We start from the raw sequence: 19,864 nt of genomic DNA, 5'->3' as shown, positions 1-19,864 counted from the left end.
TAGTTTTCTGTAATTATAACAGAATACCAGAGACTGGGTGATTTGTAAACAATAGAAGTTGATCTGGTTCACAGTTCTGGAGGCCGGGGAATCCAAGAGCGTGGCACCAGCATCACAAAGGTGAGGGCCTTTGAGCCATGTTCTCCCACAGTGGAAGGCAGAAAGCAAGTGAGCACAGGAGACAGAGAGCAAATTGGGCAGAATTCTCTCTTTTTATCAGGAATTCCCTAGATAACTGCTTTCTTTCCCATTGTCCCATAAAATCTCTTCCAGTTCGCAAAAACCTTCTCTTGACCCCTAAAGTCCCCTCTACCACTTTTCTCTCTGCTCTGCTCTCAGCCAAGCTTCTAGAAAGAGAACGTCTACCACTGTGTTCACTTCGTCACACAGTGCCCTCGGGCCTCTACCTGTGTCACTCCACTTAATATCTTCTGCAGCAACCTCTGTGTTGCCCAGTTTGGTGGACAACTTTTCAGTCCTTATTTTACTGGACTCCTTGCTGCATCTGACATTGACATCCATTCTTTCTTCAGGAAACTCTTGACGCTACTGGCTTCCATGATACTTCCCTGGGCAGGACCTGTCGGTCAATAAGGGGACCACATCCAACTCCCCTGCCTGGGTAAGCAGCTGCCTCAGAGTCCCTGGCTGGGCAGCCCCATGGTCTCTTGAGTCAAGGGCCTCAGATCCACAGGCAACCTTTGGAGGCCATGCTGCGAGGGCTGGGGGTGGGAAGCAGCCATGGGAGGCCCTGGCTCCAGGGCCTGAGGCCTGGCCCTTTTTATATCTGTGAGAGCACTTTGTCCTTACAATATATTTACTGTTTATTAAACTAGCTTTTAAGGTTTTGTTTACTGCAATCAAAAGGAGACTGGTCTAAAAAAAACCTTCCACCTTTCCTGCAATGTATGTTTGTGGCTTTCTCTGGTCTCGAACTGCATAGTTCCTCACTGTAATTCTCTCTTGCTCTTTACCGAGAACAACCATAACAATGTTACGATCACCTGATTTTGGGGGTCTGGCAGCAAATGGTCTGAATAACTTATTTGCCATACTTGGGAAACCACGTGGGCGTGAGCATAACTTGTGCTGACCCAGGCAACTGGGCAGAGGTTAAGGACACCATTGCCAAGGATCAGGTTCCTCTGACTTCTATGTTGGCAAAATTAGGATTTCCCTAGTTGAGGCTTCCTGATTTTTGATGGAAAATATCTAATTGAACAATGGAAATTATTCTTATCATCTCCAAATATTTGGTAATAACATTGTTCATTATAAATTATGACAAACTCCTGGGCATTTGAAGCTCTCCATTCTCCTTTTATCAACTATTATGCTCAGCCATGACCCACGGTCATTGCTGACCTGTTCTCCTCCTCTTTCCCTCGTGCATAGGCATCACTGTGCAGCCTGCCGCATGCAAACTCCTTCACTGCACATGCACTCTACACTCCCCTCCCCTCAGGCCCAGTCCTGCACTTCCTTCAGCACTCAGCTCAAGTTGCACCTTCTGTCTTGAACCTTTCTCAAAGCCTCCAGTTAGGATCCTCTCTTTCTGCTTGGAATTCCTCTACCGGGGTGGTTATCACCTGGGAGTGATCTTGTCCCCTGGGAACAGTTACTAATATGTGGAGACATTTTTCGTTGTCACAGCTGGCATTTAGTTGGTAGAGGCCAAGGATTCAGCTAAACATCCTACAGTATACACAACAGCCCCCTACAACAAAGAATTATCTGGCCTGCAATGTCCATAGTGCTGTTGAGAAACTCTGCAGCCTAGCCTGACTTTGGTACCCTGTCATTTGATTACTCATTATGGTGTAGAATCTCAGGGCTGCATGGGAACCTTTAGGAATCATCCTCTCACTCCCTGAATCTTATGGGTTAGGAGACCAACCCAAGAGCAGCTGCTGAAAGTCACAGAGTGAATCATTGTCAGGGCTCTGTCCCCTGACTCCTGGGCCTTTGAGCATTTCTGTTTACTATGTGGTTGTTTCCTTTCTCTCGGGTAGGTTTATAAGTTTTATAAGCAAGGTTAGGATCGTTTTATCAGACTTGCAGTGATTCTTTCCTCCCACCTCTTACCCACACAGCAGGACTAGGAACACAGTACCTATTTGTTGTTAGATCAAAATAGCCTTGATTGTGTAAAATATCATTTTATTCCCCTGCAGACATACTTTGTAAGAACTGTAAAACTTCTCTCCTGGAAATAACCTCTCAAAAGGATCAACGACTAATCTAAATCACAGAAAGAAGAAATTCTACAGAGATCTTCTGCAGAGGTATGTTCAACATTAATTAAATACCAGCCAACTGAGTGTTGTGCATTTAAATGACAGTGATGAAAATTACCGGCTTAGCAGTACAGAGGAAAACAGGAAAGGTTTCTACTAAGGGGAATGATTAACTGAATTCTTACAGAGAAACTGGAAAAAAAAATAACCCCAAAAGGACAGTACATTGTATAAGTTTGTAAATTTGATCCTATGATCTCTGATTTATAATCTATTCTCATAAATAAGTTATTCTCACTGAGGAAAAAATATGTAAGCAATTGTTGAAACAGAGCTGAAAAGGGCTAGGGTAGGCATGCAATGACAGAGTGAGCGAACAAGACTTTGTATTGGAAAAGAAGAGCTGATGAACTGGAATTCTGAGTTTCAGAGGCAGACAGAGTAAGAGGAGGCTGCAAGTGCAGGCCTGAGTGAGCTGATCCTGGATTTGCATCCCGGCAGTGCCAGGGAGGGATGTGTGACTCAGGTACATGCCTTAATCCCTCAGAGCTGAGCCTCCTTGGCTTTGAAGTGAGGATCATTAACAGTGCTTCCCCAAATATAAAACCATTGTGAGCATTCGATGAAAGAACACAGGAAAAGTGCTCACCTTAGCATAGGGCTAAATCTAAGTGTTAGAGCAGAGCTGACTGAGAACAAACCGAATGGCACGAAAAGGGTGGAGAGAACCAGGTTTGTTACACTGGTGGGCTCGGAGGGGGCCTGCCACCAAATTCTGAGCCCCGAACAGAGAGTGTAGCAGTCTTTTATACAATTCGTTTTAGGGAGGGTGTAGGGCACAGTTACAACGTGGTTATTTTTAGTGGGGCAGGGTCTCCGGCCACCCCAGTTCCTGGTATAGAGTTTCTATAGAATTTTTTTCTTCCTTATCTTACCAGGGCAGAAGTTGCTGCCAGCAGTTTACAGAAGCAAGAGCGGCAGCAGTTTAGCAGTTACAGGGGGTTGTTCATGGGGAGGGGTTTTGTTTAGTGGAATTTTCCTTTTCTCTATCATAAGGGCTGAATAAATGACAGTTATTGTTAAAAATTTCTTTTTTTTTTTTTTTTTTTGAGACAGAGTCTCACTCTGTTGCCTGGGCTAGAGTGCCATGGCATCAGCCTTGCTCACAGCAACCTCAAACTCCTGGGCTCAAGCCATGCTCCTGCCTCAGCCTCCCAAGTAGCTGGGACTACAGGCATGCGCCACCACGACTGCTAATTTTTTCTATACATATTTTTAGTTGTCCAGATAATTTCTTTCTATTTTTAGTAGAGACAGGGTCTCGCTCTTGCTCAGGCTGGTCTTGAACTCCTGACCTTGAGCGATCCTCCCACCTCGGCCTCCCAGAGTGCTAGGATTACAGGCGTGAGCCACTGCGCCCGGCCTCTACTTTTATTTCTGAAAAAAATGGGAAGATCACTTAGTTTTCCAATGTCAATTTTATTTCCTCAGAAGACATATGCTATCCCCTTCATAATACAGAAGAGAATTGCCATTACATTGAAATCTTCACATTTAAAATAAAACAGTGAGTTTTTAGATATGCATATATAGAGGCCTTTTAAATCATGTAAACAAATCTGTAGGGTTAAGGACCTGGAAAATAATTTAACCTTGATTTTCTTTCTTTCCTCTCTCCTTTCCACCTCCCCTTTTTATCCTTCCTATTCTCCCTCCCTTCCTTCCTTGTTTTCTTCCTTTATTTTCTCCTGCCTTCCTTCCTTTCTCCCTCCCTCCCTTCTTCCTACCATTCCTTCCTTCCTTTAACAAAATGTGCAAATGTATGTATATGGGGTATGTGAAAGTTAGTAAGACATCTGTAGAGAGTGTGTCAAGGAGGTGAGTGTTATGGAAAGTCTAGGAAGGGAAATTTCCGAGCCTTGGGTTCCAACTCTGGCTCACAGTGGATATAAAATATCAGGCAAGTCACTTAACTAACTCTCATCTGTAAAATAAGGGGCTTCATAGATGATTAATAAGGTTTCTTCCAGTTTTAGTTACTGAACCACATTTTTATTTCTGGAGAGCCACAAGCAGACACCCAATTCAAATATGTTGTTAAAAATGATCTTGTCTTTGTAATAGTAAGTTCAATCTGTGAGAAAAGAGTGAAATATTGTTTAATTTTGGAAAGATATTTTACATTTTGAATAAATGTCTTTGTCCAAGCATTTTATTACATGCCAAGTTCTAAAACCAGAGCTAGCTTTGTAAAGGGGTGAAGTTGCACGGGAATCCATGTTTAGGATTCCACAATTGATTTAATATTCTGCTGTTGCTGTCTTGAAATTCTTATGATTTTTGAACAAACGACCCTGCATTTTCATTTTGCACTGTGTTCTTTCCTCTGCACCCATTCTCAGTTTTTAAGTTGGTACAGAACTAGGAAGAGCTGCCTGCTAAGCCTGCCAGGAGTGTTCCAACTGTGCAAAGGACGCGCTGCCCCCTTTGAGCTTCAAAGGGCAGGGGCTCCGTCCTTCGGCCTCAGCCATCTGTAGTGGCCTGACCTTCTGTCACTGGTAATTCCCATGTTCGTAACAGTCTAGCAGACCGCATGGAGGGCGCAGTGAGAGAATAAACAGTTCTCCTTTGAAAATTAGAGGCTATCAGTCTTCTCAAGGGTAAGACCCATTCTCTGAAAACCCAGAGCCCCCACCCACCCTCCTCCCCTTGCTAGTTTTCTTGAGAATTTGCTCAAGCCTTGCCCACATTTCCCGCAAGCAGATGCTGGACGGTACTGTATCAGGAGTCTCTACGGGGCAGTAACGAGGAACTGCTCGAGAAAGCCTCCGAATCCTATCAATGCTCGTGATGATGATTCAACTCGGAAAACCACTTCTGACCTTTTACTGAGCGTGTGCTGTCGTGGATCCAGGCGTTGAGGGCGCAGCAGTGAGCAAACACCAGGACCACGAGATAATTACAATTTATCACGGTGGCCCAGACATTGTAGGTTTACTCCCTGGCCTGTAATAACTCCCCTCACAGAGCTGATGTGAGGTTCTAAGGAGATAATAAGGGACTGGGCACTTGAAGAGCTACTTTGTTGGCGTGTTTGCAAGGTGCAATATGGGCACACGATTTTAAAAAACCTGCAAGCTGTTCTTGGAATCGTGTAGAGGTACTTTCCCCAGTAGGAGCAGCTTATGTGGAAGCAGAGATAGGAAGACATCAAAGTTATTTATGTTCTCCCCTTAATTTTCAAACGACTGAACTTGAAGTGCAGCGCAGCCTCCCTGGACCAGCAGCCGAACGCCACGCTAGCGGGCTGGCGACGCCGACGGGGAAAAGAGACGGTGCCACCGCAGTGCTGGCCGTGTCTGCCCGTCCGGAGCTTCCGGGCCGGCGCCTTCTCCCTCTTCCCACGCACGCCGGGGCCCCGCGCCCGAGAGGCCGAGCCGAGGCGACCCCGCCCTCGCCCGGGGCTCCCGCGTAGCCCGGGCCGCAGCGGCGCGCGCGGCTTGGAGAGGAAGCGGGCGCCGCGGGAGGGGGCGGAGCCAGGTCGCGGGGGGCGGGGCGAGGCGGGGCAGGGCCGCCCGGGCGGGGCACGGGGGTTCCGGCCACGGCCAATCCGCGCGGCTGGGGCTGCCGCCGGGTTTGAAAAGGAAGCGAGAGCGGCAGGGAGAGGCGGGGCAGGCTAGGTGGGTGGGGCGCTAGGGGCGGGGCCGTGGGTGGGCCTCGTGCCGCTGCAGGCGGAGCCCGGGGCGCGGCGGGAGAGGCGGGGCCGAGCCGAGGTGGGCGGGGCCGTACCGGGGCGGGGCGGGGCCAGGCGCGCGCGGGGGCCGGGCCCTGCCACTCGGTGGGTCCGGGGCTCCACAACTGCGCTGCCGGCCTGACCGCGGGACACGGCGCCCCGGGGGAGCAGGGCGAAGGGTCGCGGCGATGGCTCCGCGGAGACTTCGGGGGTCCGCCGTCCTCGCCGCTGCTGTCTTCGTGGGAGGCGCCGTGAGTTCGCCGCTGGTGGCCCCGGGTGAGTGCCCCGTCGGGGCCGGGGCGCCCAGGCTGCGCTGGGTTCCTGGAGAGCGGAAGGAAGCGGGGTCCGAACGGCGGCCCCGTGGCGCCCCGAGCTGTCCGCGTCCTGGCACCGCCGCGGGATCCCGGCGCCGAACATCTGGCTGTCCTGGGGTGGCCCGGCCCGGGCGGGGCGCGGCGCGCGGCGACGGCTCCCGTCCCTCCCTTCCCGCCTACCCGGCTCCCGCCTTCCCTCTCCCCGGCTTCCTCTGAGGACCTGTATCCACCCCTGGGCTGTGCGGGTTGCGGGGAGCAGGCCGCGCGCCTCGGAGCCCCGCGCACCCCCTTCCTGCCGCCTTGTCCTCGGAGGCCCGGCGAGCGGAACATCGTGACACTGAGCCCCGGGTGCGCTGTCGCCGCCTCCCTCCCCCTCTTTTTAATATCTTAAAACCTTGAGGAGTTCCAGTTTCTTTCTAAGTTTTCATTTGTTTTAGCGGTTGATGGATTCTTGTAGCAGGTCAAGGAGTCCAGATTTCTTTTCATGTATCCTGGATAAATCAGGCTCGGAAAAAGGGAAGGCGCGTTTGTAAACTTACATTTTTTTCTTTGTGTCGATTCCTGTCATCACAAAAGGAACCTTCTGCGGTCAGGGCAGGAAACCACTAGCAGAGATGCCAAAGTATAGTCCCCAACGAAGAACTTAGGACCGGGAGTTTTAAATTGAAAAAATTTTTTTTTTTTTGGAGACAGAGTGAGTGCCATGGCGTCAGCCTAGCTCACAGCAACCTCAAACTCCTGGGCTCAAGCAATCCTCCGGCCTCAGCCTCCCGAGTAGCTGGGACTACAGGCATGTGCCACCATGCCTGGCTAATTTTTTCTATATATTTTTAGCTGTCCAGATCATTTCTTTCTATTTTTAGTGGAGATGGTGTCTCGCTCTGGCTCAGGCTGGTCTCGAACTCCTGACCTCTAGTGATCCTCCCGCCTCGGCCTCCCAGAGTGCCTGTGCCAGGCCAAATTGAAATTTCTTAAGAGGAGGTGTAATGTTTACGGGAAGCCCTGTCTCACACTCTTGTTATTATAATTACAGACCCCAGGGATTCCTTACCACTGTCCCCCTTAATTGCCACCGCACAGCTGTAGGTAAAAAAAACAAAAACAAAAAACTTATAACTTCCTGGCCATTTGGGGTTGCTGGGGCTTGGAATCTTACTTCAGCAAGCTCTCCCAAGCCTGCCTTCAGGGGTAGCTCCCCCTCAGGTCCCAATAATGAGCACCTGGAAGCTTTCCAACATGACTGTCTCCTCCATAAAAATACATACTCTGTTGGCTTTCACTTTTTTGTGGAATCCAAAGCAGGTAAGGAAGGGAATGAGATGGCTAATGTGTCCCCTGAAGAATCTTATTAGCAGACCCAACATTTCCTTCAGCCATCCACCCCAGGGAAATGGCAGCTAGTGACGTTTTCTTGGATGGGAGATTTTGGTTTTCGTCCTGGGTTTCATTGCTGGGACTTGTAGGTGCATAATCAGATTCACGTTGGACCCAAGGTGGTAGACAGTCCTTAGCAGGCTAGAATCATTTGCCCTAGAATTTGGAAAGGAGCTTAATCTGAGAGTAAAATTGCTAAGAATCCAGCACATGATGCATGTAATCAGCCATCAGGAGGAGAAATCCCTCCCTGGAGTGGGTTTGTGTTTCATTGGATCTCTGAGCAACACCCAGGTCTCAGGACTGGAATGTGGTTGAAAAAAGCATTCATCTAATTGCACACTACCCTTTTTGATGAAAGTTAATGTGTAAGAAGAATGAGATGTCTAAAAAGAAAAGGATACAAAAGACAAATTTGCCAGCCTGTGTTGAGGCCTGTATAAAGAGAAGATGCCCTGATTAGCCAACATTTGATCTTGGAATCAAAGACTATGTTAATGTTTGTAGGCTGAGCTTAGGGAAGTAGGAAGAAAGGGATGGGATGTAATGTTAAATGCCTGCTATGTGCCAAGGCTTTGGGTTGAGTATTTCATGTGCATTTTTAAACTTATTTCTCATAACCATGTGAAGTAGTTATTTCCAGTGAGGCAACTGAGGCTAGAGAGGTTAAATAACTGCCCAGCATCAATGGGTATTATATCAGTCAGCATTCAATCAGAGAAGCAGAACCACTAGAAGAGGGGCGGGGGCTGGGGGGTGGGGGAGAGTGTATCTTTGTATATATTAATGCAGCCTGCTTGATTCCAGAGTTCATTTTCATTCCATTGTACCCCACTGCCCCCCAGAGACATAGTAGAACATGAATCAACCTCAGCAATCTTGCTGAGATTCTAAGATAGGGAATTTAGAATATCATAAAATTGTGATCGTGTGGTTATCAGAAGTTGTGAAGTCCAGACAAGAAGGGCAGATGCTTCATGGTGGGTGGCAATGCCTCTTTCACTTCCTTCCTAGTAGAAGACTCTCATTAATCTTCTGTTTCTTAGTGGCAGCATTCGAAACTGTACACCACAAGCACCTGAAAGGATGATTTGCCACATCTTGGCTTATTTATGCGCTTAAATTCTCCGGTTACTCAACCTTAGGGTGTATTAGTTTCTCTACCAGGCAGTGGGCACAGCCCTCGAGTAAGGAGTGGGTGGGAAAGGCCCAGGGGCTGGTGAGATGAGAAATATACTCCCCTTGGGCTCTGTGGGCTTCTGTCCAGCCCTCTGACTCCTTATTTCAACGCCAAAGATAAGCTTTATTAAATTCTGGGTTCTCCCTTTGGCCAGGTAGGTGCCAAGCTGTACATCACATAATACATAGTGTACAGAATGTTTTGAAAAAGCACCCCTTGGAGCTTGGGGTTCCATGCCCAGATTTAATTAAAAGAGGAAATGAAAAATTTGAGAAGTGACTGTTACTCCTTCTCCCTACCCTCTAAAAAAGAAATGAATCAAGCAAACTATTTGGGCGTTTGAATAGTTGAATTTGGATGTGGGAGATCAAAGCCCTAGGTGATAACAAACAAAAAATTTCATTGTTACTTTTTAAAGAATTGTTTGGCTCACATGTTGAAGTTGAATTACATATTGGGACAATAGAGAAGTGATTTAAAACTGACTAAAAGAATGAACTAAATTGTCATTTGTTAAAACTGTTATGTTGAGTGGTTCCTAATAATTTAGGGCACTAACTTCAGTAATTGTAAAGATTTGGTGTGCTGCTGAAAGCAGGTAGAATAATGAATCTGGTGTGGCTTCCACAGACTAAACTTGGAATTTGGAGTTAGTACACTGTAGAGACTTTCTTGTTTTTGGAAGAAGGAATTCGATGTTTATTTTTACCTGCTTTCTGCCAAGTACTTGTCTAAGTATTCAGATAATTTCATTCTTAAAACACTGTGTCAGCTATATAGGTGATTTTATTCCTGTGTTTGTAGATGAAGAAATTGAGTCTCTGAGAAGTTATGCTGAGAAAGTCACTCAAATGTATAAGTTGAATTTTGACATTGAGTCAGATCTCTTTGATTCTGAATTCATATTATTACTAAACCATTTTGTTTTTCTTTTGAGGAAGAAGATTCTTTTTATTCTAAGGTATTTGTAAAAACATTACTAAGTAACAGGATAATGGCATGTATAGTGGAAAGAGCACAGATCTTTAAGTCAGAGCCCTGGACTTGAAGTCAAAAGTCAAGAAGAGATTCTGGCACTTGGAGACCGTGGTTCTTTCTGCCTCCATTTCCTCACCTATAAAATGGGCATTGTGCCAACTCCTGTCTTTGCCTCACTGGCTGCTAGAGGTTCAAATGAGGTGTTATCTCTGAAAGGTCTTGGTCAATGGCAAAGTGGCATGTATCTTTTATCCTGTGTATCTTTTTTGTTTAATTGTATTTCTTCCTAAAAATGCCCATTAGCCTTGATTTATAGTATAATGTCAGTTAAACTGTCTAATAAATGTAGACCACATATAATATAATATTTTCCTTCAGGAGGTGGTGATGGCTTTGCAGTGATAGGTTCATTGTAATTTTAATAAAAGCCCAGAATGACATCTCAGATTAATGAGTTTGCTGCCATTGACTGGGAGTTAAGTGCCAAACTTTCTTTTCCCAATTTCTCTCAATGTACCATGTTCTAGGTATTTTTGGAAAATCCTCCTAAGATTTAAAGTTTGTAGGGGGAAGGGGAGAGCATCACCTTTGATCCCGTTACTGTGAGGCACGCCCCACTATTCACATATTTCACTCTGGTCTCCTCTGTGTGCGCTCTTAGCGTGGATGCGATCATAGTGCAGTACAACTTTGTATCCTGCCTTTTCACCTTTTGTTACACATAACAGTTCCTCCGTTTCCCCACACACTCAACAAATGGCTATGTAATGTTTCATTAAATGGATTCACTGTGTTTTACCTCGCTGTTCCCCCTTTCAGGAGATTTCATTTGGTAATTATTTTTAAGTGACTTCTCATTGTTTCAGTGTACACGTTTGTGCATAAATCTTTTTCTAAATATCAGTTGAATTGCACAAAAAATGGGTTTCTGAAAAGGCAATTTGGGGGGTACAAAGGTGTTCACACTTTTGCGGCCATTGATGACACAGTGTTGATTCTGAAGGTTGTCCTAGTTTACATTCTCACAACAGTGGTTGAAAGGACTTGCTTTTCATACTCTTGGCATTTTCTCTGGAAAACATATTTGTTATGCAAAAGTTAGTAGTTTAATTGTTTTAATTTGTACATCTTTGATTACTAGCACGTTGACTTTTTTCCTAATATTTGAGCCATTTGCACATGTCTGTAATCCTTTATGGACAATTCTTAAATGGGAAAAGCTCTGAAAACAAAAGCTTTTTGTAGGCTTTTGGCATACTCTATAGGTGATAAAACTTAACCTGAACCAATGTGAGGTTCTGTAGTATACATTTCTCTCACTTAGTTTCAATGTGCATATGTTTTGCTGCAATATTATTAATGAATTTGATTTTTTTTTTTTTGAGATGGAGTCTTGTTCTGTCACCCGGGCTAGAGTGCAGTGGCGTCAGCCTAGCTCACAGCAACCTCAAACTCCTGGGCTCAAGCGATGCTCCTGCCTCAGCCTCCCAGAGTGCTAGGATCACAGGCATGAGCCACTGTGCCTGGCCTTGAATTTGATTGTTGAGTGTTACATAATGTGTGTTAAATGCATTGCTTTACCTTTCTAGAATCATAAAGTTTGAATTTCGAACCATATCCGACCTCCAGGTTCTTAGATAAGGGATTATGGCCTGCATTTCCTCTTCTGTGACTCATCTGTGTGTTGGGAGCCAAATATAAAACTGCTGAAAATAGCAAAATATCCTATGGAGAAAATAGGTCCTTAAATGAGTGGCATTTCAGAAAAAGAAGCGCTACTTTGATATTCTAGTGTGGAATCTAATAAAATAAAGATACCTGGAAAAAGCTGAGGTTTCTTTTATTCCAGGTGGCTTTATGGATGGGTGCCCATTCTAGTGGAAACTTGATGGGTAGATGGAAAGTTTGGGCCGAATTTCTCTTCTCTTCTGCCTTCCTCTGCCAGTTATTGACACAGTTCTCTTTGTAAGAGAAACTGAATCCACCCAGGGGACTTTCTGGAGGGTGGAGGGGTAGAGGGGCCAGTTATCTTACCTTGAGGATCCTTTTGCCAAGCTCGTTGAACTCAGGGGACCTGGTTTTCTGTTCCCATTTGCAATACCCCAAGGGCCCCGACTTCTTGTCTCTGCTCATTGGCACTGTCCCAGCATCCGAAACAGGGAGAATTCCCTAGCCTGGGGTCTCCTGTTCCCTGTGCCAACTGCCAGCCCTATCCCATCCCCCCTCTCCAATTTTGTTTGTACACTCCTGTGTATAACTGCATTCCAACCACTAATAAAAAGATAAAACCACTATTGTGCAGAGAAAAAAAAGTTTTTAAACCACTTTCCGTATCTGCATCATGGAGAAGATATGGCTGAGCTGCCTCATGGGGTGGTCGTGGTGATCACAGAAGATAAAACAAGTGAGTGCTTGGCATAGTGTCTGGCACATAGTAAGCGCTAAAAAAGTATATTATTATTATTTGGCCTTGACCAGGTACTAACCTATGATAGCTAAAGGATGAGACAAGGTTCCTAACCCCTCTAGAATTTCCTTTCTGGTCCTCTGCAGTTACCTGAGAGGTCACCTATCACCTCTGGCTCCAGAGCCCTGGATGCTGGTGCTGGCTGTGTAAAGGGCAGGGGGGCGGGGGTGGTCTTGGGTAGTGCCCCAGGCAGGGGACTCCCTTGGCAGAGAGTTCTCCTGGGAGGCAGGGGAGTTGTGTGGCAGAGCCATTGGCTGCCGAAATTAGGCAAGGAAGGAGAGAAAGAAGGAAGGAAACCATTACTTTTACATGAGTAGAATGTGACACACTCTTCTGGAAGAACTTTGGGAAATCCACCAATTGGTTTATTTCTAGCCAGCCGATCTGTATGTGTAGTCACAACATTGTGACAGTTTTTCCATTGGAGCATGCTTTTTGATTATCCCAAGTCTGGCTGGCCATTGTTCATCTTCTCATTGGTCACTGGTGTTTTGATGAAGAAGATCTTATGATGAGGAAGCCGACCCCTGTACTATTAGGGCTGGATGGGACCTTGTTGATCTCTTCAAAGCTGCTTATTTAGCAGATGAGGAAAGTTACTTGCACAGCCAGGACTTGAGTGGGCTTCTTTACGCAATCTAGAAGGCGTCCGTTCTGTTACAGCTGCCTCTCTGTTGAGGGTCCAGCTGTGCTGCTCGGGGCAGGTTTCCTTGCTCTGCATTTGCCCTTAGTGCTCACGCTCGAGGGGCTGGTTTCTTAGCTCCTCGGGGTCTGGGATGAGGAGGACCCCGGAGAATAACTGTGGCTAACTGACTCATGGGAGTAGCTGTGTTGTTTTTGGTCATAGAATTGTAGATTCAGAAGGGACTTTGAGGGTCATGTTGTTACTAACCACCCCCTCTCTTTGCAGACGGGGAAACTAGCCTGAAAGGTTCAGTGGCCTGCGGGAGTCAGGAGCAGCCGAGTCCATAGCAGAGGAGCGAGCCATTAGGTCTGGTGATGCAAGGACTAAGTGCGTGTCTTGTTCACCCTTGTAGACTCAGATCCAAGCTCAGGGCCCCGAACAGAGCAGGCATTTAAATATTTGAATGAATGAAGGAAGCCAGAGCTAGAATCCAGGTGTTATGACCCTTGGCCCGAGGTTTTTTCTTTATAATAAAGTGAAGAGTTACTCTTTCCAGTATTCACCCACAAATCTCAGCTGTAAGTCTCGCCCACTTCCCTTTTCCTGAATCGGTGGGGGGCTCTTTTGTCTGCCAGCCGCTATGGGCTTTATTGCTCCAAAGGCAGAAAAATCTAATCATGGAGAAAAAAAGAATGGTAATAACAAACAAGTAAGCAAGTACTGCTTTATTAGGTGACTATGGTGTGACATTGATAAGAAGTGTTAGTGAAAATTTTCCGTGTGAAGGTTTTCAAAACCCAAATCCATTCATGAAGTTCTTTTCAAAGACTAAATTCAGTTGTGTTTCTACAAGCAGTGCTTCAAATGCATCTATTAATCGTATATATGTCATATTCCTAATTTTATAATATATAATTCAGAACCAATTAATTCATGGGTTAATTATTCATTCAGCAAATACCAACAAAGTGCCCTACTGTGGCACTAGGAATAAAGTCACGTGAGCAAAATAGACTGAGTCCCTTCCTTTAGGAGCTAGCAGGTTAGCAGGGAAGACAGGTAATTAAACAAGCAAAATGATAAAGTGTCATCAGTGTGAATACTTTGGTGAGGAAAGTGTGCACAGGACCAGAGTACCTAACCTGGGGCTGGGGTGGGACTTGGGTGGAGAAACGAGACTCCCATACAGGTTGGGCAGGCTTTCTAGAGGGAGTTTAAATTTACACCTGCGGGTTTGTAGGAGTTAGCCAGGTGGAAAGAACTAGTGGTCGCTGAAAGAGGAGGTAAGAGCAAGCAACGCTACGGCAGAGGGCTGCTTCAGACACAGGTCGCTGGGCCAGGCCCAGGGTGGCTGAGTCAGTGGGTCTGGGATGGGGCTGGAGACTTGGCTTTTCTGTCACATTTCCAGGTGACACTGGCTAAGCATCAAGTGTGAGCAGGGGAGTGGGAGAGATGAGAGGAGGAAAAAGTAGGTGAGTTACGTCCCTCTTTACCTGGAAGTCCCTCCTCTCTTCTTGGGGCTGTCCATATCCTGTCCTCTGCCCATCCTTCAAGCTGAGATCAAAGATAACACTTCCAGGAAACCTTTCCTATGTTTTCTCACTGGCTCTGTCACCTCCTGTAAATATACACGTTCATGAGTCTGTGGATGCATCTTGGATCCTTTCCATATTATTTAACTCTCAGGTATATGAGGTTGTTTCCACTGCGTTTGTTTTGTCTAACTAGAGCTCCTTGAGGAAGCTGAGCCGGAGACGTGCTCGATATTTGATTGCTTGATCAAATTTAATTCTTGCGACCACTCCGAGGAACAAGTTGTGCTTTCTGTTTTGTAGAGATGAGAAAGCTGAGACTTAAAAGGGATAATCAAGATGAAGAGAAGGGAAACTTCTTGCTTTATTCACAGAGGAGGGGAAGCCAAAGTCTCATGCTGTTCATTTTTCTCAAATGCTCTTTGCATTATGTGAAATTGCATGTGTTCTGTGCATGCGCCACTGGTGAGGAAAGTTTTATATTTAATTTGTTTTTGAACTTTTTCATTGTAGGTCCATCTACTTAAAGAGAAAACAAAGTCATCTTATAAATTGAATGTAGCCTTTTAGTGGAAAAATGGGCAGTTATCTTAGGAACTCTTCAGAAATTGTCTGCTTGCTTTTAGAGTAAATATGTGGAGTGGGTAATTCAATTTACATGTCATTAGGTTTAGAAATGATATTTATGAAATTTTGGCATGAGGGAGATAGTAAGGAAAAATCAATTTCAGTTTCCTAAAAAGACACAAATTAGACAATTATGACATTACCCTTCTTAATTGGCCAGATAAGTTTAGCTGAGTGGTTGAAGATTTCTAAAGAGTGACTACATAACGTGCCACAAGATAGGTAGGGTTAAAAACAAACAAAAAATTCCTTCTGATGCTGGCAACGCGCTAAGTCTTCCTCCCCCGTGCGTGTACACAGACATACAGTGGTTCTCTGAGATTCCTCTAAGAGGTGGAAGTTTGAAGAATTCCCCAGGCTTTCTGTCTCACGGTGTGACTTGGGAACACTAATTTTCAAATGTTCTAACGCTACTTCATAGCTGGAAGTCCCCAGCACAGTCATGTGAATTATCCACATTATAAAAACCAGCAGCCCGGAATTTCCTGGCATTGGCGAAGTGGCAGATGGCTAATGAGCAGGCATTCTTTCATTTTTCTTTGTATGCTTGTGCTGTAGGCTTGTATGGCGTGTTGCTTCCTCAATTCTTTCCATCCTCCTCCCCCTCTACTAAAGGTAAACAGAAAACAATCATCACAAGAAAAAGGGAGGCGTTGGACATTGTTTAAAATTATATGACAGAGCCAAGAAGCTGGGTTTTGAAGGTGAAGCTCATTTCGCATGCATGATTGCCGGCTCACAGTCTTTGCAGGTAAAACTTGTAGGTATTCCTTACAGTGCGCAATTAATTTAAACTTGAGGTTTTCCTTAGTAGGTGTTGTGTAGGTATGTAAAATGAACAACAAAGTAGGTTTCTGTCCTCCATGGACTTGTGGTTGAGAAGGGGGAGGTAAGCTATGACTGCAAGTCGTCATAGTATAAGGGAGAGTGTTTGCTGGATTCAGAGAACTGCAGACAAAGTGTTGTGTGGGATCACAGGAGGGAGACTTTCCTTCTGATAAGAGAGATGGAAAAGACTTCATAGCCCAAAACTTGGCATTGTGAGTGGACCTTAAAGGGAGTGTAGGGGACGGTGTGCTGAGCAAAAGACACAGCCTGTGCAAAGGCACGGAGGGGGAATGGAAAGGTCGGCGCGGACTGGGTGTGGACAGAGGCCCTGGGCACAAGTAGCCGCATGCGCTGAGGCTGAGCCTAGGCCAGGAGCTCCTGACACTGTGCCCTGGCGTGTGTCGGCAGTGGGGCTGAGGACCTGGTGGAGTGGAGGAGAGGGGACCAGCAGAGGCCTCAGGCGTTGCCGTGTGATACAAGAGCCCCCGATGACGCCGAGCGTCCCATCCCGCCAGCCAGGCAGTTGAGATTGCCGTTCTGGCCTCATCCGTGGGGGCAGTGGGAGGCGGACATCAAATGAATAATACAGTCCTTTGTAAGTAATACAGATATGATCTGTGTGCTGTAACAAGACATGTGATATACAGCTAGAAACGGTTTTTCAAGTTTAAGGAGTGCTGAGAAATGAGACCTGTGAAGTGCAGTGTCCAGTCTCGATGGTGTGAAAGCCAAGAAGCGCTCATTAATGGGAAAAGCTGATTACGTATCTGTCTTTTTTTTTGTCATCCCCTCTGCCCCGGATCTGTCTTAAGTTACAGTAAATCCTCTGAAATTGTACAAATCAGCTTGACTACTGAATTCTTAACCATTAAACATTTGTTTCTAGGCTATTGGTGCATTTTCGTTTTTCAGCCCTGCTGTTGGTCCTGTCTGCGATGTTTGCTTCTCTCTGAGTCAGGAGGCTGCCGGCGTGAGGGCAGCCTTCACCTAGCACGTGCGGTCAGCACCGGTGGTCCGTAGAACCCTGCGTGGCCGGGGGCTGCGTCGCTGTGTCACTTCTGCCAAGTCTGTTTTCTCAGTCCCGTCAATCCTTCTAGTGTGATGAGAGAGATTTGGGGAGAGGAACAATAAGCAGCTTGACAGTAAGTCAGTGCACTTGCAGTGCCCACCTCCCACGGACACGGTAGTTACACAGATGCTAGGCTTGGCCTACCTTAGTTTCCGGGTGGTGGGGAAGGCACAGAGACGGCAGACCTGAAGGAGGGAGAGAGAATTCTTTTGCTTGAACCATGTGATAGAATAGTTGGCGTTTTCCACATTGCTTTAGTGCTGCATCTTGACATACTAGTGAGTGAAGACTCTTGACTTTGAGTCAGGGTGGCATGATAAACAATGTATATGTTTGCTCTTTGTCCCTGATTCCTAGCACAGAACTCTTAAGAGAAAGACCCTTGGAATTTCTGGAGTGGCAGGAGCATCTCTTGTTATTCATAATGAGCCCCTTTAGACCATGCCTGAGTTTTTGCTACTGAGGTGACTCTTGGACATTTGTTGGGTCCCTAGCGAGCTTCAGGATGAGGGCTAGTTGCTGGGGGCACAAACCATGTGATTAGAGGGTTGGGATTGCAAGGACTACCCACTGATCTTGGGGAAGGGAGAGGGGCTGGGGATTGGGTTCAGTCACCACTGGCTGATGGCTTAGTCACGCCTGCGTAACGGAACGTGGGTAAGCACTGTGTATCGAGGAGGCTCAGGGAGCCCGGGGCTGCTGAGCACATGGATGTGCTGGGAGGATGCTGCACCCAGCAGGAGCTTGGAAGCTCTGTCTTTGCCACAGCCGTGCCTTGCCCTGTGCATCTCTTCCACTCGGCTCTTACAGAGTTGCAGCCTCCGTAATAAAACTGTAATCGTAAGTATAGCACTTTCCTGAATTCTGTGAGTCATTCTAGCAAATTGCTGAATCTGAGGAGGGTCGTGGGAAGCCCCCAATTGGTAGTCAGGCAGGCAGAAGTGTGGTTAGTCTGGGGACCCCACTTTCGGCTGGCATCTGAAGTGGGGACAGTCTCGTGGGACTGCACTAACTCCTGGTGGTGTCAGAATCTAATTGAATCATAGGGTATCCAGTTGGTATTGGAGAATTGGATTTTGGAAAAATGAAACAGTCAAGTCTTTCCTTTTGGGAAAAACCAACTCATAATTTTAAAACATTGCATGATTGGAATAATCTCTTTTGAGATAACGTGGTTTATTATTTAGATAAAGGCTAAAAGGCATTTTTAAAAAATTTAGTGGGAAAGAAAAAATTATCAGGCAGTGTCTTACTATTTATGTATTTACATTGTATTTTAGAGTGTAATAAAGTAGAAGTTATACCACTATGTGTGTCTTTTTTTTTTTTTTTTTTTCTTAAAGAGACAGAGTCTCACTCTGTCACCCGGGCTAGAGTGCAGTGGTGTCATCGTAGCTCACTGCAACCTCAAACTCCTGGGCTCAAGCGATCCTCCTGCCTCAGCCTCTCGAGTTGCTGGGACTACAGGCATGTGCCATGATGCTTGGCTGATTTTTCTATTTTTAGTAGAGACACGGGCTCACTCTTGCTCAGGCTGGTCTCCAACTCCTGAGCTCAAGCAATCCTCCTGTCTTGGCCTCCCAGACCACTATGTGTTTTTCTTTGACTCGTGTTTTCTGTGGTATAGACAAAAGAATTCGTAGTTTAGTATTGTCTCTGCCTCCTTGTAAGTGAAAATATCTAGTATGTCAATAGTATGGATTGTAGTTTTAGGTAGTCTCTTAACTAAGGGATTTTCGATGTCCTGGTTTACCTCTATAGCATTAATATTACTATTAGGCTGAACCATATTAAATTGCCAATATTTGACATTTTTTACCTATAGTGACAACAATTTCATATGGTTCAACCTAATAGTAATGACGGCTCCTTATTGACTTTTGTTTTTTACAGTTAAAAAAAACTGTACTGATTATCATTAAGACATTTTAGAAACTGCAAAAAGTAGAAACATAATCCCAAAATTCCACCAAAAAGAGATAAATACTGATGATACTTGATAGGTATTTTCTAACAGGTTTCTTTTTTCTGTGCTTTGCCCCCACCTCTCCTTTTTTTAATAAGCATTTTGTGGTTGTACTGGGTATAATTAAAATAAGAGAAAATGTGGAAAATACTGAGATATAAAACACTAAAAGGAAAGTGTTTTATATCTAAATTAATTTATAATCTTTCTGTTCAGATATAACTACTGTAAACATGTTGGTATCTTTTTTTTTCCCCTTATAAAAACTGGGATCATATTAGTTCTAAATACTGCTTTGCATTTACTTATTTTTTCACTTTCTTTTTTTTTTGAGACAGAGTCTCACTCTGTTGCCTGGGCTAGTGTGAGTGATGTGGTGTCAGCCTAGCTCACAGCAACCTCAAACTCCTGGGCTCAAGTGATCCTCCTGCCTCAGCCTCTCAAGTAGCTGGGACTACAGGCATGCGCCCCCATGCCCGGCTAATTTTTTCTATATATATTTTTAGCTGTCCAGATAATTTCTTTCTATTTTTAGTAGAGATGGGGTCTTGCTCTTGCTCAGGCTGGTCTCGAACTCCTGACCTTGAGTGATCCTCCCGCCTTGGCCTCCCAGAGTGCTAGGATCACAGGTGTGAGCCACCGCGCCCGATCTTATTTTTTCACTTAACATTTTTCATTAACAATTGAGACTATTTTGGACAAAGTGGGATAGGCTGATCCCTTTCTACAAAGTGTTTCTATTGTTTTATGAGTCAAAGAGAAATTTGGGATTTCTGAGAAGTAATCAATAGTTTCAACAGTGTTACACGTAGATCAGCTTGACATTTTAATTTTGCTTTTTATAAAAGGTAGCAGGTAGTTAATTATAAAAGGTAGTTAATTATAAAATTAACACTTGATGCCAAAAAGTTGATAAATTGACTTGGAGAGAATG

The 19,864-nt window shown here is 45.4% G+C and overlaps 1 protein-coding gene across 2 annotated transcripts in view; it reads left to right on the top strand.

Annotated features, from left to right (window-relative positions):
* The first annotated feature begins 6,052 nt into the window (after positions 1 to 6,052).
* The window catches only part of RELL1 (RELT like 1), a 60,008-nt gene continuing 46,196 nt past the window's right edge, over positions 6,053 to 19,864 (top strand). Inside the window, exon 1 of one of the 2 annotated variants that reach the window (XM_045550507.1) lies at positions 6,053 to 6,246. In XM_045550507.1, the coding sequence (XP_045406463.1) occupies positions 6,159 to 6,246 (88 nt within the window). In that variant the 5' untranslated portion in view covers positions 6,053 to 6,158. Of the gene's footprint in view, positions 6,247 to 15,620; positions 15,819 to 19,864 lie in introns of those variants that run through there. The other variant, XM_045550508.1, reaches the window with a different exon arrangement.

Source organism: Lemur catta, chromosome 4, assembly GCF_020740605.2.
Source record: "Lemur catta isolate mLemCat1 chromosome 4, mLemCat1.pri, whole genome shotgun sequence".
NCBI classification, from domain to species: domain Eukaryota; kingdom Metazoa; phylum Chordata; class Mammalia; order Primates; family Lemuridae; genus Lemur; species Lemur catta.
Note: the sequence above shows the minus strand (reverse complement) of the source record. Positions and strands in the feature narration are given on the sequence as shown.